This window comes from Oscarella lobularis, chromosome 5, assembly GCF_947507565.1.
Source record: "Oscarella lobularis chromosome 5, ooOscLobu1.1, whole genome shotgun sequence".
NCBI lineage: Eukaryota > Metazoa > Porifera > Homoscleromorpha > Homosclerophorida > Oscarellidae > Oscarella > Oscarella lobularis.
The window spans coordinates 2,958,387-2,980,995 of record NC_089179.1 but is presented as its reverse complement, the minus strand read 5'-3'; the positions used below and the strand labels follow the sequence as shown (position 1 = coordinate 2,980,995).

Genomic DNA, 22,609 nt, shown 5'->3' with positions numbered 1-22,609 from the left:
CTTTTGCACTTCTGATCCGCAAGTGTCTGCGACTCCGGCTGATCGTCGTCTTTAGACAAATAATAGCAGGCTTCGTTGAATTAAGTAAAGCTCATCATTTGGACACTTATCATTGAAAAGCGGTTCAGGTTGCCGTACTCTGTTGCTGAAATCGACTAGAACACCACGTTACTTAAAAAACGTAGAATTAATCTTGCTGCTAAAGCTCACCGAGAGGTTTCTTAATTGCACACTCTTTTCAATTTGAGAAAGCAGTCGACCGTTCTCCAATAGCCAGTGGTAGAGTCGATAGCAACGCACTCACGACGATTGATAAAAGTCGGTTCTCCGTTAGCCCAAGAAACATACCTGCACACAAATGTTAGAACAACGAGTTCCACTACGTAAAGACATGTACTGTAGACGCACGTTATTTGATCTCCATTGACCCAGTGAAATCCATCCGCATTCTTTCGCTTCAAGCCGATCCAGAAGTTGGCATCTTCGTCTGGGAGGAGAGACAACACAAAAGCTTGTTCGTGAGGACTGCTAATGCTGACAAGACTCTTGGAACTACATCCCTTATCCCACTCAGTGTCAGCAAAAGTGAGGGTGTTATTGGAAACGATATAGCAATAATCGGCATAGAGGTACCATCCTCGGGGACAATCTAAATCAAACATCTCATCAATACCTAATCGTGATGTCTGTGTACATAGGTTCTCTTTGCACGTCACTTCTGCTTCCTTTGCACAAGATCGACTGGGCTGTTTCTTGCAATCTTTAAATAATGTTTCGTTTCCTCGGCAGCGCGCATAATGCATCGTTCTGTCACTCAACGACAGGGAGCCTCGGCGCCTCGAAGAGACGTCCACGGCACTCTTATAGCCTAACTGACGACAGACGGCATTCGCATCGTCTAAATTCCATTCGTCTCCGCACACGACGCCCGATGATGATGCATTGAAATAGATTTCGACTCTTCCATCGCTCTCACGCCAACCGTCGACAAGTCGCAATTTCTCGTTAGGGTCTAATGTATGACAAAACATATTAAAGACATGACAACGCTTATTTTGAAATTCAGTAATAGTGCACTCGTCTGCCGACGTCGCGCCCCGGTCGCAGCTGATGAAAACACCGGAATAAAAAGGTCTTCCTAGAGCTCCACTGATCGCGAGAAATATATATCCAAAATGTCTGCACAGGGTAGCGTGAGCATGGTCCGAATAAAGGATACACGAATGCTCCCACGAGTCCCCCATTCGAATGACGAGACCTTCACCAAAAGGATGACTTGATATGTAACGCTCGCCAATGGAGCTAATGTCACTGATGCGACAGGAAACGAATACTGTATTCGTTTCCTGTACACTCGTACCAAACGCGCCGTGCAGTTGCCGGAGCTAAAGGAGTTTGATGTACAATTACTATAAACACATGTTGAAAACCCAGATGTTGACGTGACGTCTAGTGATTGAAGCACTCAGCTTCCGCGTCAAACCAATTTAACGACATCAACGAAATGAAGAGACACGAAGAACGGGACGTGCACTCAAAAGGAAGCGGGCAATCTAAAATCATCGAGTACAGTAACTCCAGCAAAGAGATTGACGTTACCTTGACAGCGAGCTATCCCGCAACTATCAGGTGCGAATGAGCCTTGCCCTTCGACTCTGGCAATGGTGACGACGGCGAGAAAAATCCTCAACAACAACATGACAATTAGTTGATTTTCACTCTTCTTTGATGTACGGACGACGGAACGAGTCGAACGATCGAGAGAAAGTGCAATAAAGAAAACGACGAGAACCCCGCCAACAACCGGCACAAAAATTGCCCATTGAGAAATAACCGTCGCATCTCTTTTTGCATCTGCGTGAGAAACTTAGATTCTGTAAATAATAACGGCTCTATTTCACGCTCACTTTGGTGCGTGCCAGAGGACCCATTTGGCGCATCGGTGACGCCTGCGTCGCGTTCGTCGTTCGTCTAAACAATCAATTACCCGCGGTTACTTTGAGGCCTAGCTGAGACGTCAAAAGACTAAGCGTTCGAATTGAGAGCGGATTTTGTGGGCGAGACGGCGAAACGACGGCGATAAGAGCGACAGAAACGTGAAGAAGAAACAATTGCGACATTTCCAAAACGACTCCTCTTACCGCTAGCGTGAAGCGTCTATACAGCTCGGCATAAACAACAGTTCTTTACTCACTATGACGTTTATGTAAACGATCGAGACCCAAGCGAAGCTTTCAAACTTTCTTCCTCACCCCAGTCGGAGCGCGGAAATGCGTAACGTCCCGGAACCGCGCACCTTACAAAAACAAACACGCTTCACAGGGATATAGGATAAACGTTGTGGTCTATTATTGCGCACAGCTCTTTCGACTACGGGGCAATTCCTTTGATGCATTTGCAGTCAGTCTTTCCGACGGGGAGAGATCCAGTGACACATTATGACATATACCTGTATGCGACGTTAGCACGACGCATGATGAGCGAGACGACGTTCAACTCGACAACGCAAAGGTGCTCCATCCTCCGAACGTAACTCGTATTTGGCACCTAAAAGTGACGAGAACCAGTTTAGTACTGGGAGAAGTCAAGAAAATAGGGTTTGACGTAATGTTCAAATTTGTACGTGTTAGCTATACGCGTCGTGCATCGCGACAACGGCGGCGTCTGTCATCCGACTTCAGCTGCACGAAGAGGGTACGTGGATCAAGGTCTGTGGCGTGTTTATTTTTCTTCCACAACTTTCTTAGTGGAATTGTTTGCAGTTCCCTACGTCATATCAGGTACAGCCTTTTATTGTTATTGAAATATATCAACCTAGCTGTCATTCTGCCAATGTCTGCGTCATTGAAAGAGCCTGCCCGATCATATAGGAAAATGCGCGTCGCGTAGCTCGAGGGCGTCGCCGAGTCTGGGTAACTGTTTCGGTTTGTCTACGTTCGTCGTGGACTGGTGGTACTCGAGGGAAAGGAATTTCATCGGGCACTGTAGCCTGAGGCTGAAATCTCAGCGTTGTGAAAGGAGTGGACGGTAATGAGGATGTCGGCAGTGCAAATGTGCGAGGACCGACGAAAGGAGGTGAGAGAACACGCAGAACAACGATATTGGGGGAAGCTACGGCACTGTCGCAGTGGGTGGTAGCGGTGCTAATGATGCCATGAGTTTTGCCGGGAGTAAGATAAATACGATTATCATCAACAGTAGAAAGAGTGGTATTGATAGGTGGAGGAGGATTCGGGGTATCTTGGGGTCTATCGGAGTGACAAGTACTACCTGTGGTAAGAATATCATGAGTGCTTGGGTTGGGGGTAACATAAATATGATCATGATTGGGAGTAAGGTCAATTCGATCATCATCGACGGTAGAAAGAGTGGTATTGATAGGCAGAGGAGGATTCGGAGTAGTTTCTGTTTCAGTGCAGTGAGAAGTGGCTGAGGAAAGGGTACTTCGAGAGACTCGACTGGAGAGAAAATAAAGGTGATTGTGATTCTTTGGGTTTTTGGAGGACTGCTTTAACATTCAGAACTGATGGACTCTGGAAGGATGGAGAGCTGCTCTTCCTCACAAAGTCGTTGGTGGGAATTTGACAAATCTTCTCGCCCTCGTCGTTTTCTCTTCGCGTCTTGAGAATTCCTTCCTAAAATGGCTTGATCGTCGCGTCTTTTTCGAGTTCTTCGCTTCTTGGATTGGAGAGCAGTCACAGAATCTAAAGAAGAATTGCGAGTTTCGGGTAGCATTTCGTTCGTTATAGCGATTTTCGTGTTTTTTTGGCTTAATTCGGAAAATTTAGGCTTTTTTGGGTGGCCAGCAGCAAAAGGCACTGCAAGGCCACAGAGGTCGACTGCAGCGATCACCGACGAACACATACGAAAGTGAGCATGTACCGTACGTTTGGGAAAGAACGCTTACCGGGTGAAGCAGTCGACTCGTCCACGCGCGGCTTTGCTGTCGCAAAAGAAGCGAAGCGCCGTCGCGCAGGTGAGGGCCGCCTGGATTGACGCCGAGAAGAACACCGACGCAAACGATCCGAGACGAAAGGCGCCGCGACGGGAGACGCGCCGAAGAAAACGTTTAGAGCCGACGGAAAACGGCGAAAAGAGGCTTCATCACGACGCTGGCGACTTCGTCGTCGAAGAAGAACGGAAGCGTCGTCAGGATGGCTGACGCGAACTATCGGAGACGAAAGGCGTACGTTCCCTCGAAAACGCTCAGAGCCGACGGGAGACGACGAAAACCGGCTCGAAGACGACGCTGCGACGGGCGCGGAAGCTGCGGCGAGAGGAGAAAAAGAGTTGGCGGCGTTCGAAAGCGGCGAACGGTCTTAGCGCGCTTAGACCCTTAGCCTCAGTATAGACTTACTTGTGGGAATTTCTCGTACTCAGGAGATCTCCTCTCCATGCATTGAGGAGCCACGTCACAGCTTTCGCATTACTCTACTAAATTAATAATTTAGTAGTGCTCATTTTTTTCATGTATAGGTCTGCATGTAGAGCTTCCCTCAATTGCATGCTCACCACAACGGTTCGTACTTTATTCAGCGGCTTTGATTCCAATTCAGACAATGATCGCAAACTCTAAAGCTCTCGTTCGCGTCGTCTCTGCCTTCGGCCTCTTCACTGCTGCTTGTTTATCTATTGCTCGTGGGAGTATCACGTGTGACGTCTCAGTTCCTACGTCATGCAGAAACGCAGGATTGTCTGCCGGATCGCACTTCCCTAACGATTTCGGTCACCCTACGGCATCGGCCGCGGAAGCGGCACTGACTTCGACGTTCGGCTCTGACAGACCTTCGGATTCCTGTTCCTCGGAACTCGGCCTGTTCGCGTGTTTACTTTACTTCCCCGACTGCCGCGTCAACAACGCCATTGCAGCCAATGTTGTGCGACGACCCTGTCGAGAGTACTGCGAACGCGTGCAGGACGATTGCGTCAACATACCCGCAGTTCAGAATGTCTCTTGCGACTCCTTTCCCTTTTGGAATTCGGCAAGTCCGACGGCGTGCTACGATCCTTTTCACCTAATCGTCATGAATGAAGTTGACATTAGAGCAGAAGATTCATGGTTTGTCGAGCTCTGGGACTACGGAATGGGAAATACGTCACTAACGCTTTATTCATTTATTGTGGCAAACAACGGTTTTATTGTTGAGTTGTTCGGATACACGAGAACTGATGGCTATTTCGTTATCGGCCCGAATAATCTCGCTTTTGACGTAGATTTACCCATCTCTGCCTTTCCACCTGACAAAGGGGTTGTTTCGATTTATAGAGGACCCAATTTTAAGTAGGATTACAAACAATTTATAACGTAAAGACTTGTATCTTTTTTCCGATGTTTTGTAGCGTCAATTCGTCAGTCGATGCAGTCGTCTATCACACTAGACCAGGAAATTTCAGCTCCCTTTTTATTGCTATTTTCTTTCCAGGGCAAGAATCTTTGTTGGACGCAGCGGATTCAGTTGGCTCAATTAGTCGGTGTTTCAGCTTTCGACCACATACCCCTTCCGCCTATATTTTTGTTTCTTCGACGTCAGGAGCGTCGAACGCCTGCGCAACTATCGCAGAAAGAAGCAATACTGGCGGCGTGTGTTGCGCAAATACGTCTGTCTTCTGTGCTTTCAAGTAAGAGAAAATATTTTCTACATATGATGACTATAAAACTTCTTGCAGCATAAGGAATTGGAGCACTAATGATGGCTACTGTCAAAATCGTAATTTGTGGAAAGGTCAAAATTCTCCGAGTCACCTTACTGCGATCAGCCTGTACAAATTAATTAATTAAACAATCAAATGTAAGTCAACGTTGTTTTTTTGTACAAGAAATGCGCAATGCGCGGAAAGTCCCGAAACGTTGGCAACTATTCAACCGTTGCTCGATCAGTAAGCCTTACCGACGACTATACAAAGCGTGGACTAATCCAATTGGCACTAATCAGAAACATTCTGTTGGAAAGCTGCTCTATCGCCAGCATAGAAAGAGCTCATGCCACACTAATGTACATTTTTCCGTGAAAAATTTGCTTGAAAGCAATGCCCGTAATATAGTGTAGATGAGGACGACGACGAAGGGCTTCGGTACATCTCCGTGAATCGCTCCAGTGCGGAAAAGGCGCCGAAGTACTGCAGTTTCGCATGCAGTTATACCTTAATTAATTAATTAATTTTTGGTATATATTAGTTGTAGCGTTTCGTCGAAAGAGTGCGATATCTTTCTCGTAAGCAGCCTCATAAACAATTCGACTTCACAAGTGGGCATCACCGCAAATTGCGACGGCCAGAACGTTATTGGCTTTACCGTCGGTGAGCTTCATTTCCACTACGAAGTTAGTTGTTTTATACACCTCTTTAAGAATACCCGTGTCTTGGAAGAGGCGAGTTTCCATGCCTGACCGGCAAAACCTGGAAATTTGTAGCACGTCCTGAATCGCTTGTAGCTGTTGAAATTCTATGTCAGAATTCATCTGCCTGTCAGAATTTCAGTGGAGGAAACAGTGCCACTCGTAAAACTTTCGCGATATTATTTGAGAAAATTCAAATGGATTTGTTTAGTTGATGCGCCAAACGACTCGAATGAGTATTCTTTCAACGTTAGGCCGGTGCCTGAAGGTTCATTTTTCAATCCAGAAGAAGGCGAGTTTACAGTGGAACTTTTCTACAACGAAGATTTGAAAATTACAGTCGATTCTCCTGTGATAAAGGCCAGCGCAGTTGTTTACCATGCCTTTACTCTCGTTCCATCGCAAGGAATATATCAGGTGCTGAACGAGTTTGAATGAAGTTGTCTCCTCTATATATACTGTGCATGTATGTGGTCCTGCATGGATGTTTATAGTCACCGGCCAGTAGGTATTGTTAGTTTTGTCGTCTTTTTTCGTTTATCCGTTTTCTTCTCTGATGTCTGCTAATGTAAAAGGAAGATGAATAGGAGGGCGAAAATTCTGAAGGCGGTTACGCGAGTGGGAGTACTATAATCCGAAGATTTAAGGCGTTTAGTAGTCCAGGGAGCAGATGACGATTCCTCCTTTGGCTTCATAAACGCGCGGTGGACACATGCATGAAGCCGGATTAGGGCTTTTCCTAGAACCACGACGCTAGTTTCCTCATGAATAAAGATTCGCGGTTAATTGCATGTACGCATCATAGGGGTTCCGTGGATAGGCTCGCTTGCCACACTCCTATAGAAAGATAATTGAAGCGAATCTTGCTATGGCATTCTTCGTGACAGCTGTCTTCGGCGCTCTCCTTTCGTCGCTGGCATTCGGAGCAGATTTCAAGACACGTAAGGACTAGAGAAGTGCCTCGAAGCCTAAACTAGCAGAGGCGCTGTAACGAATCGCAACTCGGTGCACGGTGTTCTTTTAGAGTACAGAATTTTGAGAGACTCGGCGCCATATTACACCAATATGGCACTTAATGGAACAGCTACGCAGAGCTCTACCCACAATCACTCGTGCGACACGTCCGCTTCTCAAGCGACGGACGGAAACAGCGAGGACGCCCCTTGCTCAATCACTCGCACGTACAACGAGTCGAGTGCGTGGTGGGAAGTCGACTTGAAAGACGACAAATCGCTCGTCTATTCAGTCGTTGTTTACAATCGCATCGACTGCTGCATGGACCGTCTTTCCAACTTCGACGTCATACTCAAGGACGGATCCCAGCAGGTGTTAAGAAGCCTTTACGAAGCTAAGGGAGGCCGAGAAATGATGTTCTTCCCTATGGAACCCATACTTCGTGGAGTTCGCTACGTTCGCATACAACTTCGCGGAACAAACTATCTCAGTCTCGCTGAAGTGAACGTCTACGGTAAAAAAGGCCTTCGAAGGGCTCGCGACGTAGCGTAGCGTAGCGTAACGTAACTTAGATAATAACGATAATATTTATCTTTTTCTCAGGAGAAAGAAACTTGGCCCTACACCAACCTGCAAGCCAAAGCTCGGAGTATTTTGCGTGTCGTTCAGGCGCTTCCACAGCCGTCGACGGTGAAACGAATGGCGTCAACAGCCCCACGTGCACGATCATTCACACGAATAACGACCAGCAAGCGTGGTGGCAGGTCGATCTCCAAGGCTCGAGAACTGTCCACTGGGTTCGCGTGTTCAATCGCGCTAACTGCTGCAAGGAACGTCTCGCCAATTTCAACATCACGCTGCGAAACGCGGACGAGGTGACGTTGGCTACGCAAAATTTTCCGGGAGGCACAGATACCCTAATATACACGTATTCGAAGAAAGTCCAGGACGTCAGATACGTTCGCGTTCATCTTCTTGGACGGAACTTTCTTCATTTCGCTGAGGTTGAAGTGATTGGTAATTAATATTAATAGAGAAATTAATTCTTATACTGATGCTGCTTTTTTTAGGCGAGATGTGAGCTTCTGTTTGTTCGAATACTGGTGAAGTGACTATTTTGAATGTTTCTGTTGTCTTGCTTTCGAATGGGATAGCGAAAATTGCATTTGATCGCTTGTGCGCATGGAAAGGGAACTCCCCTCGCTTCGTACTACGCTAAAACTAAAGCCATACCGTCAAAACGTTTCCACTTCTACGCCAGGCACCGCTTCGATCGCACATAGAGTAGGACCTCGGCTTTCGGACATTCTGCGATTTCGGACGCTCGCACAGCAAATCTAGCGAACCGATTCTGGCTTCCTATGGCGCATTTGAAAGCCCAATCCCTTCCAGGAAGATGTGCCAGAGCGCGAATCAATAGACCAAACCCTCATGATTTTATGAGAAGATTAGCGCGCGCAGGTCAAATCCTCCGCTTTCGGACAGCAGTATCGCTTTCGGACACGTATGCGTAGCTCATTCAAATTTTAATGTTTCGCCTAGAATTTTTTTTCACAAAATCCTCTATCATAGAGCTTTCGAACGCAGTAAAGCTTTAGCCAAATGGTCTAGTCTATCGCATGCTAAAAATCGACGAATATACCGACATCGCACCTCGGTGTTCGGACACCAGTTATTCCGTTTGCAAAGCCCAAATCCGTTTCTAAAAGGACATTCTGATTTTCTGTAAGGTATTTGAGACGATTTTCAAAAGCAGCAAAAGAGTAACTTTGCTAAGCAATTGGGCTGTTTAGTGCATTTCTTGGGTTTGCTTTAGTAGCAATAAAACTAAATATAGCAACGAAAATACCCAAACTCGCACAGAAGCAAGCGGTGCGAAGAAAAAGTCACCCTAAAACTTCGTATTAATGAAAAATTCTGCCGCATACAGTACTTTACGCCAAATGCATTTGTCGTGCTGATTTTTATCGCAACGTCAGAAACATTACATAAAAGTACGCCTTTTTACAGTATCTGTCTCTGGAGTGCTCTTGACTTCCATAAGTAGAGCAGGTACATTTTTAGCAGCATCGAGATTCATGAAGATATCACAGCCAGAGTGTGATACCAAGAATCTGAAATTCGATCTTTATATAAGAGCACTCAAACTGAAATTCTTAGAACGCAATAGATAAATTAATAAACGCAGATGGTCAGCTTGACGTAGCCTGAGAACTTGGCAATATACCAAACACTATGATAAAGTTTGAACAAACTGCATTTTGCGTAACGTCCTGTACTGGTATGTGACAGAATTTTTCAATAATATGAAGTTTTAGGGTGACTTTTTCTTCGCACCGCTTGCATCTGTACCAGTTTGGGTAATCTCGTTGCTATATTTAGTTTTATGGCTACTAAAGCAAACCCAAGAAATGCATTTTCATGCACTAAACAGCCCAATTGCTTAGCAATGTTACTCTTTTTTGAGCTGCTTTTGAAAATCGTTTCAAATACCTTACAGAAAATTCAGAATGTCCATTTAGAAACGGATTTGGGCTTTGCAAACGGAATAACTGGTGTCCGAACACCGAGGTGCGATGTCGGTATATTCGTCGATTTTTAGCATGCGATAGACTAGACCATTTGGCTAAAGCTTTACTGCGTTCGAAAGCTCTATGATAGAGGATTTTGTGAAAAAAAATTCTAGGCGAAACATTAAAATTTGAATGAGCTACGCATACGTGTCCGAAAGCGATACTGCTGTCCGAAAGCGGAGGATTTGACCTGCGCGCGCTAATCTTCTCATAAAATTATGAGGGTTTGGTCTATTGATTCGCGCTCTGGCACATCTTCCTGGAAGGGATTGGGCTTTCAAATGCGCCATAGAAAGCCAGAATCGGTTCGCTAGATTTGCTGTGCGAGCGTCCGAAATCGCAGAATGTCCGAAAGCCGAGGTCCTACTCTAGACCTCTTGGGTGAGAGATAGAGTAGAGAAAGAATCCTGGTACGTCACGCGTTCACCAAAGTCCCGTACATCCACCTATTTACATTTATTTAGCCTTTTTCAATTATAGTATCTCGTCTTCATGCATTGAGCTGTCCGGGAGCCGCGTCACAGCTTTCAAGTAATAGGGTCAATGCTTTGAGATCGACTCCCCCATTCACGGGGGCCTCAGAAAGCTCCGCTATCGCTGCCTACGCGTCAAAGCTTGCCTCACATCAACAACAAACCAATCCAATCATCGTCGACACGAAAAGGCGCTAGCGAAACAGCACTGATTCGTGTGCGAGCACAATTTGTGATGGCGGACGACCAAGCGACCTGGATAAGGAGAGTAAACTTTTCTCGTCAAACATCATTACATGCGAGTTTATGCGTCGATGTCGACAACCACGTTCCGCATGAACTGAATTAGTAACGCAAGACCTGAATAAAAGACCTAAGTGTAACGTATGATACATTTTCTTTTGTCCATGTGAGAGACCTATTTCTTCCGCAGTCTAGCTATAGAGCATCATATCAAGCAGTCACCGTTAGACATATGTGATACCGCTGGTCCACATGGTAGTTTCTGACGTATCACCCATATACAGTATCCCCGACTCAGTTTCGATAGGATACAAAGATGCAGCGTCAAAATTGATGTATTTGTTCGGGTTTTCTGCTTCGAGGAGTTTACCCAGCTTCCGTGAGAAAACACGGAAAGCCGGACGCTTGTCAGGATCGGTGTGCCAGCATTCAGAAATCAGTTTGAACCTGAAAGAAATGCACTGATGAATTGCTATTTAGCAAAAAAAAGACTCACAGTTGATCGGAACAGTTTTCGGGGCGATCTAGACGGTTGCCTTCAAGCAGATGCGACCGAAGATCCTTACTCACAATGCACGGGTACGGAAAACCGCCTGTAAAGAAAAACCTTCAAGTTCGAAATTAGACAAACAGCAGTCTCACCTAACGTGAATATTTCCCACATGGCAACTCCAAACGACCACCTAAAAATAAACAAGACAAATATAAAATTCAGTTGGCCTGCATGAAACTCAATCTCTACACGTCGCTTTTCTCGGTGAAGAGACGGCGAGTAATAGCTTCGATTGACATCCATCGCAGTGGCAGACGCCTTGAGGTCTTTTGACTGTATTGCCCATCCTGGGCGACGGCTCTTGTCAGTCCAAAGTCAGACACTTTAAGTAGTTCGTTCTCGCCAATGAGCACGTTTCTGCAAGCCAAATCGCGATGAACCAGACCTTTTCCACTCAGATAATCCTAAAGGTAAAAATTTACTGCATTAATTAATTTAGGAAAAAATAGTCGGCTTGCTTGTACCATTCCCGATCCAATTTGCCAGGAAAACGATAGGAGATTGGAAGTCGTAAATTTCAACGCGATATTCTCATTATCATCACTCTCAAATTCATCATCGGCAGCCTCGTCTGCACGTCTTTCCTTCTCATTCTCCTCATACTCAGAATTGCAAGAGCGACTTCTAACCAACTAAAAGAACGAGCAAGTTATTTCATTAGATTAATATAACGCTTGTTTACATCGATACGTACTGCAACGTGTCTTCCTTTTCTCAGATAGTTAAGTAGATCGCCGTGACAGCAGTATTCAACAATCAAGCTCAACGGCTGGCTTTCCGTTATGCACGCAACCATGCTGACGATGTGTTGATGTCGCCCGATTCGCTTCATTAGATTGATTTCGTTGAGAATGTCATCCTCCTCGAGCTGACGCTTCCCTATGAAGAAAAGAGGAGGAATTAGAGAGAAAGAGAGATTGTGGTACCTGGAACCTTACTCCTAAGCATTTTACAAGCGACGAACGACTTGTTACTGGTTCGATGTTGCACTGTAGACTTTCGCTGCAATGAAGGCTCATGCAAGAGCTGTGCTTTATGCACGACGCCAAAAAGACCCTCGCCTATCTTCTCCAGAAGCGCCACGTCGCCGCGATTGATTTCCCATTCATCGGGTCTCTTGCAGGTTCGGGCTTCGGCAGCAGGCGAAGTCAAGTTCACGGAACGACATTTACGACGATAGCAAACGCAGACAACCACAGCAATTAAGATGAGAACGAGGAGGACAATGAACGAGCCGACCACAAGCAAAACAGGAAAAAGATTCGCATTACTTGTAGTAATGTTGCCACTACCGTCATTCTTGTCATTTCTGTCATTCCTGCCATTATCGTCATTACCGATCACTTGAACCATAGCGAGACTCAGAACGCCCTTTCCAAGGAGGTGAACGCGAACGAATCTGACATTCTCGACTGTCTTCGAAAATGTGTATATTTGGGTAGTTGTGCCACCGGGAAAATTTTTCGTAGCCAGCGTTGCTCTGGCCGAGTTTCGCAGCGTGACGTTGAAATTGGCGAGACGATCCATGCAGCAGTCAACGCGATTGAACACTTGAACCCGGTGGAGGGTTCTTGAGCCTTGGAGATCGACCTGCCACCAGGCTTGCTGGTCCTCGTTCGTGTGCGTGACGGAGCACCGCGGGTAAAAGTCACCATCCGTGTCACCGTCGACGGCCTTAGAAGCGGATGCTTGACACACCCAGTCAGAGCTCTTGGCGGTGGAGCTTTGAGCTGCAGGTCTCGATTGAGCCAAGTTTCTTTTGGTGGCGACGGCGTTCTCTCCTAAAAATAATAATTAGGATCATTTTTGATCTGGCACTAGCCTTCACGTCTCACCGTAAACTTCTACTTCAGCGAGACTGAGAAAGTTTGTTCCGCGAAGTTGAACTCGAACGTAGCGAACTCCGCGAAGTAAGGAAGGCATTAGGAAGGTCATGCTTTCCCTGCCTCCTTGAGCCTCGTGAATGCTTATCAAGACGTTGTGGGATTGATCCTTCAGTATGACGTCGAAGTTGGACAGACGTTCAATGCAGCAGTCGATGCGATTGATCACAATGACTGAAAAGACGAGGGGTCATTCAAGTCTACTCCCCACCACGCGTTGACATCTTCGTTCGTGTGAGTGACTGAGCACCAAGAGAAGACGCCTTCGTTGTTTCCGTCAGTCGCTTTTGAAGCGGTGGGGTTGCACGAGTGAGAAAAGGTAGAGCTCTGCGAAGATTCTCCATAAGCTGCCAAATTGGGGTAATATCCCGACGAGTCTAAAAGAACACCGGGATTTGTTGACTGATAATACAGCGAAACGTTTTGAGTGAGTTTGCAACGTCCCCCTGCGACTCGCACGATCGCTCAACAGGTGCAGGATTGCTTTGAACTGCTAAATAAATAGTCATTACCTTTCGCGAAATTTCTTCCGAACGCAAGCGCGGAAAAAAGAGCAGTAGCACCCAAGACGGCCGTCATGAAGAATGTCATAGCAAAATTCGCCTCGCTTGGCTTTGTGTACGTGTGGCAAACGAGCCCATCCACTGTGCATTTATATAATGCGTGTGGCGTCAACTGCGATGATTCATTGTCTTCTGCGTTTGCCAGATACAAAAATAGATCTAAGGCAGTTTAAACCGACGACCATGGTGCATGGCGATGTACCTATACGGCTTCATTTGCACGCAGGCTCCTATTATATCTCTGAACAGACTAAGCATTTGATTTGGAAGCGAATCTTTGCGCAAGACTGCGAAACAACGGCGACAAGAACGACATGAGACGGCGGCGACCTATCCTCCTAAAGCCGCCGGAATTCGGAAACGAAACGTCTATGAAAGATAAACCACGAACTCATCTTGGAAGTGATACGTGGGCGGCTAACAGGAACAGGAAAAGTGAGTCAGCCAGCCGTAACTGTCTGCACGAGATCCAGTCACCATGCATATGTAGTTTTTTATACCATGATGCGTGGGAGGATCTAAGACGCCGACAGGGCAATAACCTCCATATTGCCTGTTGCTACTTGACGACGGGCGTATATATACGCCCTAGCCCTAGGGCGAATATGGCGGCATGTTTTGTCGCTTTCCCCAAAAAGCAGAGCGAATTCGCTCTTCGCGCAAGCCTAAACTACTATTTCGGGCGCTTATAAAGTCGTAGGCAAGCGCGATCGAAGAGCGAATTCTCCGCTCCTTTTCGCTCTTCGCCGTTGTTTTTGGGAGAAACTCCTTTTCTTTTCGCTTCTTTGCTTTTCTTAATGCCTAAACTGGTGCTTTAGACGCTTCTAAAGTCTTAGGCATGTAAAAAAAGAAAAGAATAAAAAAGAAGCAAAAAAGGAGATTCGAACCCAAGACACCCAGCAATGATTTCGTTCTTGAGATTCGAAACGGGAGAGAGGATGGGTTCGGAATCGAGACGAAGGACTAAGTGCTGCCAGGAGACTAGATCGACTCCCCCATTGGGGGCCTCAGAAAGCTCCGCTATCGCTGCCTACGCCTCAAAGCTTGCCTCACATCAACGACAAACTATTCCAATCATCGTTGACACGCTCGTGAAACAGGATTCGTGGGCGAGCACAATTTGTGATGGCGGACGACCAAGCGACCCGGATAAGAAGAGTAAACTTTTCTCGTCAATTGTGTAATGTACAATTGTGTAAGACCTCGTGGTGTATAAGGAGAAAACGTTGTGGCCCAATGCCCAGAGAGGCTAGCTAATAGCTAGGGAGGTCTTACACAGTCATAAGACTATAGGTACACTATCAAATCTACTATATAGGAACTTAACAAGACATGCTTTTCCTGCTCTTTCTTACCTTTGCTTCGGGTAGCATTCCCCCGAGTCCCGGTCGCGGCGCTCGAAATAGGTCCGCGTGTTCGACGAGTTTCAATCGCAACTCGATGTCGTGCGCGTTCTTGTGTATCTGATTGACAAACGACTCCATCTTCGTTACAGCCAAATCGCATCGCGCTATATAGTCGCCAATACCCAACGAACTCCAATTGATTCGCTTGGCACCGGGCTTCAAAACGCGCTGCAATTGTGATCGCCAAGCAACTCCGTTTCAGGCGCATTGAGAGACGCAAGCGTCTCGTCATATCGCTCGAGAGTCCGCTTCAACCCGTCGACGTACGTCACGTACTTATCCTAGTTGCTCCAAGTATTTCGCCTCAGTGATGACCTGTTGTTAGTTCCACAGCGAAATTCACCGCATATCGCGAGCCGGCCAATTGGCTCCCCGAGAGCGCGGCGCGAACGCTAGCCTCCTCTTCATCGGCTCCCGTTCCCGACGGCGACGACGACGCCGTCGAGTCCGACGACACTTCGACGAGAATCGTTCGTTTGAGATAGCCGGCTAGCGTGCCGTCGATGCTCGCGAGCCAGCAGTCGAAGAGCGCGTCTTCGTACGCTTTCATGCCGCGCGCGACGTCGAGGTATTCCGCGCGCGCGGCGATGCCTTCGTCGCTGCCGCCGAGTATGTCTTTCATGGATTGGAATTTGAGTATGGTGCGTTTGATGCGATGGAAGAGGGAGCGCGACCAGCCGATTGCGCCGCCGACGGGCGGCTGGCTTCGCGCGATGGGCGGACGGTCTTTCTCACTTTGAAACAGCGTATTGATTGCATCGAGCTAAAGAAACTTAGATAATACTTGTTGTCTAATTTTTTTCTCCTTCCCTCTCTGCAAAATGTTGCGAGGATCTCTTTGAATTTCACCATCATCTGACTCTTGATTGCTTCGCGCGATCGGATGTTTTTGAAATTTTGAAGCATGTTAAATGCGCCTTCGGCTGAACGCAATGTCTTGAATGAGTCGTCGATGAAGAGCTTCGCTTGGTTCTCAATCAACTTTACTTCACGATCGAAGGCGTTCATCTTCATCCGCCACTCGTTCAAATAACGCATTTTAAACGGATCGAAGTCAACCTAGGGACACAGAATTTAAAGTAGCGTAGTGTGGGAGATCCCCGTAGAGTTTATATATGTACTTACCAATTGCAAAGGTAGTTTCAATCCTTCGACTTTCTCCAAAACGTCTTCAATACTCTTCGGATCGCCCGTCACCGCCTTCAATTCCGGCCCAAAGGTATTATGAAACTCCTCGATCACCTAAAAGAAAATAACGTAATAAGGTAAGACTTCTGGATCCTTTTTCCTCCTCACCTGAGCCACATTGCAGAGATCCTGACATATAATATAATCTGTTTGATCGAACAATTTCTTTCCATCGAACTCCCACCGCGCGTCGCGTCCCGACGCCTCGATCTTCGCCCTCATATCCAAATACGACTGCTTCCACACTTCCAACATTCGCTTCGCATCAGCGCACTTCGTCTTAATAACAAACAGCTTCTCGAGTAGAATAGTCCAAACGTTGATAACGCGCTTGACACGCTGCGCCAATTCCCAAGCAATACGTCCCATAAGCGGAACCATACGCTCGTCGCGATTATAATGACGCGATAGAATCCAAACCATGCGTAGAGCGTTCATGAGCGAGGGAAGCGTCTCGCTCACGACGCCAAAATTCGCACCGTGCGTCACGTTCTTGAAGTGGCGTTCGAGCGTGGATGGATAGAAATCGAACGTCGTCCTTCGCTTCCGTGTGATATTTATTCAATTCGCCGAGAATTGTATTCGAAGCTCGTCAGAGTCGCCGCGTCGGCGGCTTTGAGTACGGCGAGAATTTTCTGCACTTTGGGCAGTTGGAGTTGCTCGGATAGAGCGCTGAGCGCCGCGCTGCGCTCGCGCGAGAAATCGATTTCGGCGAGCGGTCCGTTGCCCGGGGGGAACGCGTTTCAATTGTTCCTCGATCGCGACGGATATCTGCTTCTCCCATTTTTCCATCGCCTCTTCCAACGACGTTACGAGATTGACGTCTTTCAATACCGTTTTGACGTCATGTCCGATCGACGAGGTCGGTATTTCGAGTCGCACTTCGCCTTTCACCTGATCGATCGTTCGTTTCACGTGCCGATGGAACTTATCCACGTTCATTATAAATTCGTCGCGAATGACGAGTCGCGTGTCGTTGCGTTCGGTCACGTGACTCAGAACGCTTGCCGATCGACCGGCGGCACCGCCGGGCGTCGTCGCTCTCGAGGCGGAGAGAACTCCACCACGCTGCGCGGCGGCTTTGAGTAAGGGAAGATAGAAGAGATCGAGAAGACTTTCGAGGATTTCGAGTGGGGGCCCGTTTAGGAGCCCGTGTTCGACTGACGTCACCATGACGTCTTTCGCTTCGTCGGGCGACGTGGGGACGGGTATGGCGTCCGGTTGGCGTTTGAGGACGTAGAACGCGTTGACGTCCGACGCTTCGTCGGGTAAATATTGCCACGTGATAAATAGTTTCGTTACGTCTACGTTACGATAGGAGAATAGCTACGTTTCTTATCGTATCTATGCTTTTTATACCTCCTGCATTACTAATGGGTCTTTGTTCGTCTCGCTCCTGGTCGTTTTCTTGTTGGGGCGCTTCGGTTTCCCCGTTCGGGGCTCCGGCTTCTGGCTCTTCAGGTTGGGAGGCTTCGATCGGGGGCTTGTGCCGGTTGCGTTTCGTTGCTCGTGCATCGTTCGTCGGCAGACCTGGTTTTTAAGCCAAGCCACTCGCAGATCGTCCAGGAGAATGAGCGCAGTGATAAGTTGCTATGCCAACACAACTCCCGTATAGGGTGACAAAAATGCAGCTAGAGAGTATCACTTTCTCCAGTCAAAGTCAACAGTAAAAATCACCTCAAAATGATTTGCTCTAAAACACAAACCGATCTAAGTTCTGTAAAATGTGCAGGTACTGCAGACGATCACAGTTCTTCCTTGTACGCGCTTGCAATTCGATCTCTGTGAATTCCGCACTTTTCGCATGCTCAAATAAGATTATTTACCGTAGGAGCTGTGGGACCGCGTTCTGCACACCAATCTCTATGACCATCGAGGCCCGAATGAAATCTTCGCTAGACTTTTCCTTGTACTGCGGTATGGCGTGACCTTTCCGCCCTAAACAAAAAGCTAACCTTTGCCATTTTGCCTCTGCTAGGGTTGCGACAACGCAAATAAGAGATCCGTCGATCGCATCAGGAAGAGTACCTGCAAACAGGAATTAAATACGACAGAGCAAAAACTAAACGCGTTTTACCTAAAGATGATCCCAGTTTAGCATCCGTAGGATGATGAAGGTTAAACCAGCAGTGAATTCTTAGAAAGTCTGCCGGATCGACTGGAAGTCGCTTCCCAAATTTGTTATATAGCTTGGCATTTCTTGGGGAGTAGTACTCGAACTTCTTCCTTGTACTAAGTACAGGAAGATTCTTGAGATCGATATCCAAGTGTTTGCCTCTGCGCACGGCTTCTTCCAATTGACAACATACGCTATAATCAAAGCCTCCCAGGCCCTGGTAACATATTTTTTCATCTGTCTGCACAGCTCCTCTCTGATCGAGTGTAAGAAAGAAGCGCCTGCTTGGGCGAAATCGTCTTTATTGACGTAATGAACTGTTAGAGCAACCCAATTGCCTCGACTGTGGTACAGCAATTCAACTTCAACTGTCAACACAATATTATTTCGCTTTATACTACCAACAAGATACTGCATACCTTCTGCCGTAGAATCTTTATCTTCTACTAAAAAGACGCACTGGTGACGGGAGAGTTCCGGGTTTTTGGGATATAACTTTAGAAACCGAGTTACGAGACGAAAGTAGAGGCATTCCGGAAGAAACTTCAGTTTCATTGGAATGACGATGAGTGAAGCTGGGAATGGAGGGAAGCGACTGTGATCCTCCCAGTAAGTGAGAGGATAAAGAAAAAGGGGTCTCAGCATCGACGGAACATAAAATTCGATTCTGGTTGATCCGGCTGCAACCACCGGCGTGATAACGTCAAGAAGTTGCAGAAGGCAGACAATTAGTCTATTCTCCTCTTTAAGATCCCAATCGGTACCTTTAGTCGCAGTACCAAAATCGCTAGCTTCCCGCATTTGCTTTAGACGATAGTCCATCAAGTCCTTAGACATTACACCTTTCTCTTTCAGTATGTCCCACTTTGGCTCCATAATCGGACCCGGTTTAGCCGCTGTTACAAACGCTGAAAGCGCTTTGACCACCCACGTCGGACTAGTGAAAACGACATCGCTCAAATCGTCCACTTCCGGGTAATAGAGAATTGCTCCAACATTGGCGAGATATTTCAGCGCCACTAGGACTTCATCGCGACTGCTAATATTGCAGATACTTCGATGCTGAGCGAGTTTAACTACGTCGTCAACTTTAGCCACGACCGCTTTCATGGCTTCCTTCCACCTGAAAAGCAGAATTTCGAGGTAGACCCAAAACAACGGCTGTTCCTGCTGTCGTCTCCAGTAAGTCGACGTCATGCGGTCTACTCGTTGTCGAATTTCATCAACGGTTTTGCATGGAGAAGCCGAACCGGATACCGAATTATTAATTAGGAAGATTCTCTTTACGAAGTGAATCATCTCCCGAAAGTTCTCGTCATCGGTCCAGTCACCGTGTTTCTTTGGTAGAACAATATGTTTAACAAACTCGCTTCCTTTAAGGAGCTGCCCAATGAGTTCTCCTTGATTCAAAAGCCACTTATTAACAGCGGCTGAATCAGGAAAACGTTCCTCGTCGCTGTCCAATACGTCACGGTGAGTACCTATAGCGAAGACAGGAGGAGAACGACCTCTTCGTCCTCGCCCAGCCAATGATCGCCTCTCTTTGTCTCTTCGTGGGCCGCTGTGATTGAGCCGAACCAGTAGAAGGGAAAGTCTCCGTTTGTGCGGATCCAGCCCAGTTCGTTTGTCTGGTCCACTACATCGCCATCTGATGATTGATGAATCGATTCTGCTTTGTCGGACAGCGATTTAGAGATGTCCATCACAATCATGTACATTGTCAAGCAAAACGTTTTATTGTCTGGCATGAGAGCCGAATGAGTGGCGAGATAAACTTCTTGTCCACCCAAATCCCATATATCGCGAACGCCCAGGCTTTGTCTGTTGAGATCTTCTTCACTCGGTTTATTCTCGAGAAAAGTGCTCACCAACTCTTGCTGATTAGGCGTAAGCATTTTTGCCTCAATGCCCATCGCTTTCAAATCATTCCCTAATGCCTCCAGTGAAGATGCTGAATCAACTTCTGCCTCAGAAGCGTGAACTTCTGATTCTGCTATCTTAGAGTCAAAGTCTTCAGAGGATTTGTCGACATGAGAAAATTCCGGCGAATTATCGTGCGAGCTCTTGGACGCCGACTGCTGCTGATTCATGCGATAAACGCCTTGTGCAATGAGAGGATCCAAGTGGTCCTTGCTGTCTGTTGCTACCCAGACACTGGCGGCTGTGTGCGTCATTGCGACGGCTGCTCCTTCCGTGCTCGCTTTCTCGCTTTCAAATGGTCTATTCAAGAGAGAATCGACAAGACACGACTTTCCAGCTCTGTCCTGACCGACAACAATTAAGCGAGAACGATTGACAGTCACAGAGCCGCGTTTCAGAGCCTCGTCATAAATTTCTTGAAAACGATTTTCACTTTCGTGATGCAAAGACACTTCTTCGTCAGACGATTCAACGCTAATCAGACTGCGCTGTACGTCTTTGTCAGAAGTGTCGCTGATATAGCCATCCTTAGGAAGAAAAAGTGAAAAATTAACAAAAGACTAAAGCGAACGCGTTTCTTGCTAGCAAAGACAATATCTTTTACGTATACTTGGGAGACAAACCTCCATTGGAGTTTGACTAACGAAATTCAGTAAATAACCAACAAGGAAATAGTGATTGTTCGCTTCAGCTTCAAGAAGAGGCGTTTCATCAAACTACTCCAAAATTACAAACAAAAAATTAATCAAAGAAATATTTGAAAACGCACTTTATTCGTTGCATCAATATCTAGATGCACCAGCAGAAATGAGATACTTGGCGGTTTCAGCACGTCCATCCCGACACGCCCAGTGAAGGGAAGTGAAGCCATCCTAAACATTTATAAACAACGAGATTTCAAATCCCACATGTTGCTTTGCCTGGTGACGTTCATTGACTCTCAGTCCTATTTCAACAAGTTGTTTGGCAATATGCAGATAGCCTTCCTGACTCGCCAGTGCCAGAGCCCCATTACCGTTCTACCTTGCGTTATAAAATTTAGGAATCTTACTACCACGTTTTATGACATACAAAGTTTTTTACAAAAACGTTGCAGCCACGCTTAATAAGAACAGCCATGACTTCTGATTCTCCTTTTATAACGGCCCGAAGAAAAGGTGTATATCCCCACTGATGTAAAAGCAGTGAGAAACAATACCAAGTATCTCACTATTTAATCTTTACCACGTCCAAAGCCTCCAATCTAGCTCCAGATGAAATCAAAAACTCTGCGGTTTCAACGTGTCCTTTGTGACACGCCAAATGTAGAGAAGTATAGCGAGCCTAAAAATTTATAGACAACACGGTACTAAATCTGTCATATTCCCATACCTCATGATGCTCATTGACACTCAATCCAAAAGCAACAAGTCGTTTTGCACTCTCTAAATGACCTATCCCACTTGCAATCGCCAAGGCTCCATTATCAACCTAGAGTTTGTTAATTCACTAAGAGCAAACAAATAAGGTTATGACATACATAGCTCTTGGCAAAAATATTGCAGCCAGTCCCGATGAGAACAGCCATGACTTCTAAATTTCTACTTCGAACAGCGCGAAGAAAAGGCGTAAGTCCGCACTGCTGTGAAACAGCGAGAATTATTTAATTAATTAATATTACCCAATTGCTCGTTCCTCTTTACATTATCCACAGCCTCCAAACTAGCTCCAGCTGATATCAAAAACTCGGCAGTTTCAGCATCCAAAGCAAAATGAAGGGAAGTCTCTCCCAGCTATATACACGGAAAGGAAAAAAATGAGATCGGTTGAATGCAGAAACACTAAAGCTTTACTTCATTCGCAGCTTCTTTCCACCTTTCTGGATAGCTTTGGATAAAGTGAGATATGACTTCCCTGTCTCCTTTCCCAATAGCAGAGAAGAACTCTAAGAAACAAAAAAAGCACATCCTTCAGGCAAGCAGAGCGAGTGGTGTTTTAATTATCAAGCTAAATCAGCTCTGAGGAACTGCTCGCGAGACTAAAGCAATCGGGAAAGAACACAAACCGTCTTCTTCCATGTCTCTGGCGAGAGACGCAGTCCTATACCCGATTTCGAACGCTTTCTACGACCGTTGTTCCACGCTGTGATAGATAGCTCTCTCAAAAGCCTCTTATGATGGGCCGTTTGGGCTTTCTTTTCAGCGTGTCAGGTCACGTGATGGTGAGATCCGGTGTACAGTAGTGCAAACTCTCGAACCGGGCGGGCAAAGAAATCATAAAATCGTCAAACGACGTGAAACTGTATTTTTCGTGGGAAATGTTTCGCTCGCAACATGCAGTGCATACTAAACAGGAGTGCACTAATTACTAAACACGACGGGAGCAAAAGTTCAGATTCAAACACTGTTTGAACACAATCTCTA

General features: G+C 46.5%; 4 protein-coding genes and 2 long non-coding RNA genes across 13 annotated transcripts; 3 read left to right on the top strand and 3 right to left on the bottom strand.

Moving 5' to 3' along the window:
* Positions 1 to 512: 512 nt before the first annotated feature.
* Positions 513 to 4,306, bottom strand: LOC136187722 (uncharacterized). Of its 4 annotated transcripts, none has more exons than XR_010669978.1 (6): positions 3,908 to 4,306; positions 2,195 to 3,704; positions 1,908 to 2,143; positions 1,600 to 1,854; positions 695 to 1,553; positions 513 to 649 (listed from the first exon to the last, which is right to left on the bottom strand). It is a non-coding gene; the product is annotated as an uncharacterized lncRNA (long non-coding RNA). The 4 variants fall into 4 exon arrangements; XR_010669977.1 differs by having other exon boundaries at positions 527 to 1,553; positions 2,195 to 2,296; positions 2,360 to 3,704; XR_010669976.1 differs by having other exon boundaries at positions 527 to 1,553; positions 2,195 to 3,839.
* On the top strand, positions 1,974 to 4,561 carry LOC136187723 (uncharacterized). Of its 2 annotated transcripts, none has more exons than XR_010669980.1 (7): positions 1,974 to 2,511; positions 2,631 to 2,694; positions 2,748 to 2,780; positions 2,852 to 3,170; positions 3,220 to 3,475; positions 3,522 to 3,728; positions 3,789 to 4,561. It is a non-coding gene; the product is annotated as an uncharacterized lncRNA (long non-coding RNA). The 2 variants fall into 2 exon arrangements; XR_010669979.1 differs by having other exon boundaries at positions 2,631 to 2,708; positions 2,763 to 2,780.
* On the top strand, positions 4,560 to 6,893 carry LOC136187388 (uncharacterized). Its single transcript, XM_065974966.1, has 9 exons — positions 4,560 to 5,281; positions 5,341 to 5,619; positions 5,668 to 5,760; positions 5,818 to 5,877; positions 5,934 to 5,993; positions 6,043 to 6,114; positions 6,176 to 6,297; positions 6,348 to 6,497; positions 6,547 to 6,893. The coding sequence occupies exons 1-9, from the start codon at positions 4,560 to 4,562 to the stop codon at positions 6,771 to 6,773; spliced, it is 1,785 nt and encodes a 594-aa protein (XP_065831038.1). The 3' UTR covers positions 6,774 to 6,893.
* A 507-nt stretch (positions 6,894 to 7,400) lies between these two features.
* Positions 7,401 to 8,459, top strand: LOC136187386 (fucolectin-1-like). The gene is made up of 3 exons (XM_065974965.1): positions 7,401 to 7,803; positions 7,893 to 8,306; positions 8,360 to 8,459. The coding sequence occupies exons 1-3, from the start codon at positions 7,401 to 7,403 to the stop codon at positions 8,368 to 8,370; spliced, it is 828 nt and encodes a 275-aa protein (XP_065831037.1). The 3' UTR covers positions 8,371 to 8,459.
* Positions 8,460 to 14,754: 6,295 nt separating this feature from the next.
* On the bottom strand, positions 14,755 to 17,745 carry LOC136187072 (dynein axonemal heavy chain 10-like). 2 transcript variants are annotated; one of them, XR_010669830.1, is made up of 5 exons: positions 17,531 to 17,745; positions 16,280 to 17,475; positions 16,109 to 16,225; positions 15,106 to 16,042; positions 15,019 to 15,040 (listed from the first exon to the last, which is right to left on the bottom strand). XR_010669830.1 is itself a non-coding variant. In XM_065974586.1 (4 exons), exons 2-4 carry the CDS (start codon positions 16,607 to 16,609, stop codon positions 15,602 to 15,604), a joined length of 888 nt encoding a protein of 295 aa, XP_065830658.1. In that variant the 5' UTR covers positions 16,610 to 17,475; positions 17,531 to 17,745; the 3' UTR covers positions 14,755 to 15,601. The 2 variants fall into 2 exon arrangements, 1 of the variants encoding a protein (XP_065830658.1); XM_065974586.1 differs by having other exon boundaries at positions 14,755 to 16,042.
* A 39-nt stretch (positions 17,746 to 17,784) lies between these two features.
* On the bottom strand, positions 17,785 to 22,365 carry LOC136187071 (ankyrin repeat domain-containing protein 29-like). 3 transcript variants are annotated; one of them, XM_065974585.1, is made up of 13 exons: positions 22,252 to 22,365; positions 22,040 to 22,131; positions 21,890 to 21,979; positions 21,727 to 21,828; positions 21,579 to 21,677; positions 21,432 to 21,530; positions 21,279 to 21,377; positions 21,128 to 21,226; positions 20,977 to 21,079; positions 20,831 to 20,923; positions 18,707 to 20,734; positions 18,249 to 18,655; positions 17,788 to 18,199 (listed from the first exon to the last, which is right to left on the bottom strand). In XM_065974585.1, exons 1-9 carry the CDS (start codon positions 22,262 to 22,264, stop codon positions 20,990 to 20,992), a joined length of 783 nt encoding a protein of 260 aa, XP_065830657.1. In that variant the 5' UTR covers positions 22,265 to 22,365; the 3' UTR covers positions 17,788 to 18,199; positions 18,249 to 18,655; positions 18,707 to 20,734; positions 20,831 to 20,923; positions 20,977 to 20,989. The 3 variants fall into 3 exon arrangements, with proteins under 3 accessions (XP_065830655.1, XP_065830657.1, XP_065830654.1); XM_065974583.1 differs by lacking the exons at positions 20,977 to 21,079; positions 21,128 to 21,226; positions 21,279 to 21,377; ... (4 more) ...; positions 22,040 to 22,131; positions 22,252 to 22,365 and having other exon boundaries at positions 17,785 to 18,199; positions 20,831 to 20,966; XM_065974582.1 differs by lacking the exons at positions 20,977 to 21,079; positions 21,128 to 21,226; positions 21,279 to 21,377; ... (4 more) ...; positions 22,040 to 22,131; positions 22,252 to 22,365 and having other exon boundaries at positions 20,831 to 20,966.
* Positions 22,366 to 22,609: the final 244 nt, after the last annotated feature.

What these genes read in the sequence shown, in the direction of transcription:
- LOC136187388 (XM_065974966.1), top strand. Translation starts at nt 4,560, where the DNA reads ATGATCGCAAACTCTAAAGCTCTCGTTCGCGTCGTCTCTGCCTTCGGC. An exon ending in CGTTATTGGCTTTACCGTCG is followed by an intron (nt 6,298 to 6,347) that starts GTGAGCTTCATT and finishes CACCTCTTTAAG; the next exon opens with AATACCCGTGTCTTGGAAGA. An exon ending in TGGAGGAAACAGTGCCACTC is followed by an intron (nt 6,498 to 6,546) that starts GTAAAACTTTCG and finishes GGATTTGTTTAG; the next exon opens with TTGATGCGCCAAACGACTCG.
- LOC136187386 (XM_065974965.1), top strand. Translation starts at nt 7,401, where the DNA reads ATGGCACTTAATGGAACAGCTACGCAGAGCTCTACCCACAATCACTCG. An exon ending in CGCTGAAGTGAACGTCTACG is followed by an intron (nt 7,804 to 7,892) that starts GTAAAAAAGGCC and finishes TCTTTTTCTCAG; the next exon opens with GAGAAAGAAACTTGGCCCTA.
- LOC136187072 (XM_065974586.1), bottom strand. Translation starts at nt 16,609, where the DNA reads ATGAACGCTCTACGCATGGTTTGGATTCTATCGCGTCATTATAATCGC. An exon ending in ATCTCTGCAATGTGGCTCAG is followed by an intron (nt 16,226 to 16,279) that starts GTGAGGAGGAAA and finishes ATTTTCTTTTAG; the next exon opens with GTGATCGAGGAGTTTCATAA. An exon ending in TGAAACTACCTTTGCAATTG is followed by an intron (nt 16,043 to 16,108) that starts GTAAGTACATAT and finishes CTGTGTCCCTAG; the next exon opens with GTTGACTTCGATCCGTTTAA.
- LOC136187071 (XM_065974582.1), bottom strand. Translation starts at nt 19,586, where the DNA reads ATGATTCACTTCGTAAAGAGAATCTTCCTAATTAATAATTCGGTATCC. An exon ending in TAAAGATTCTACGGCAGAAG is followed by an intron (nt 18,656 to 18,706) that starts GTATGCAGTATC and finishes TTGTGTTGACAG; the next exon opens with TTGAAGTTGAATTGCTGTAC.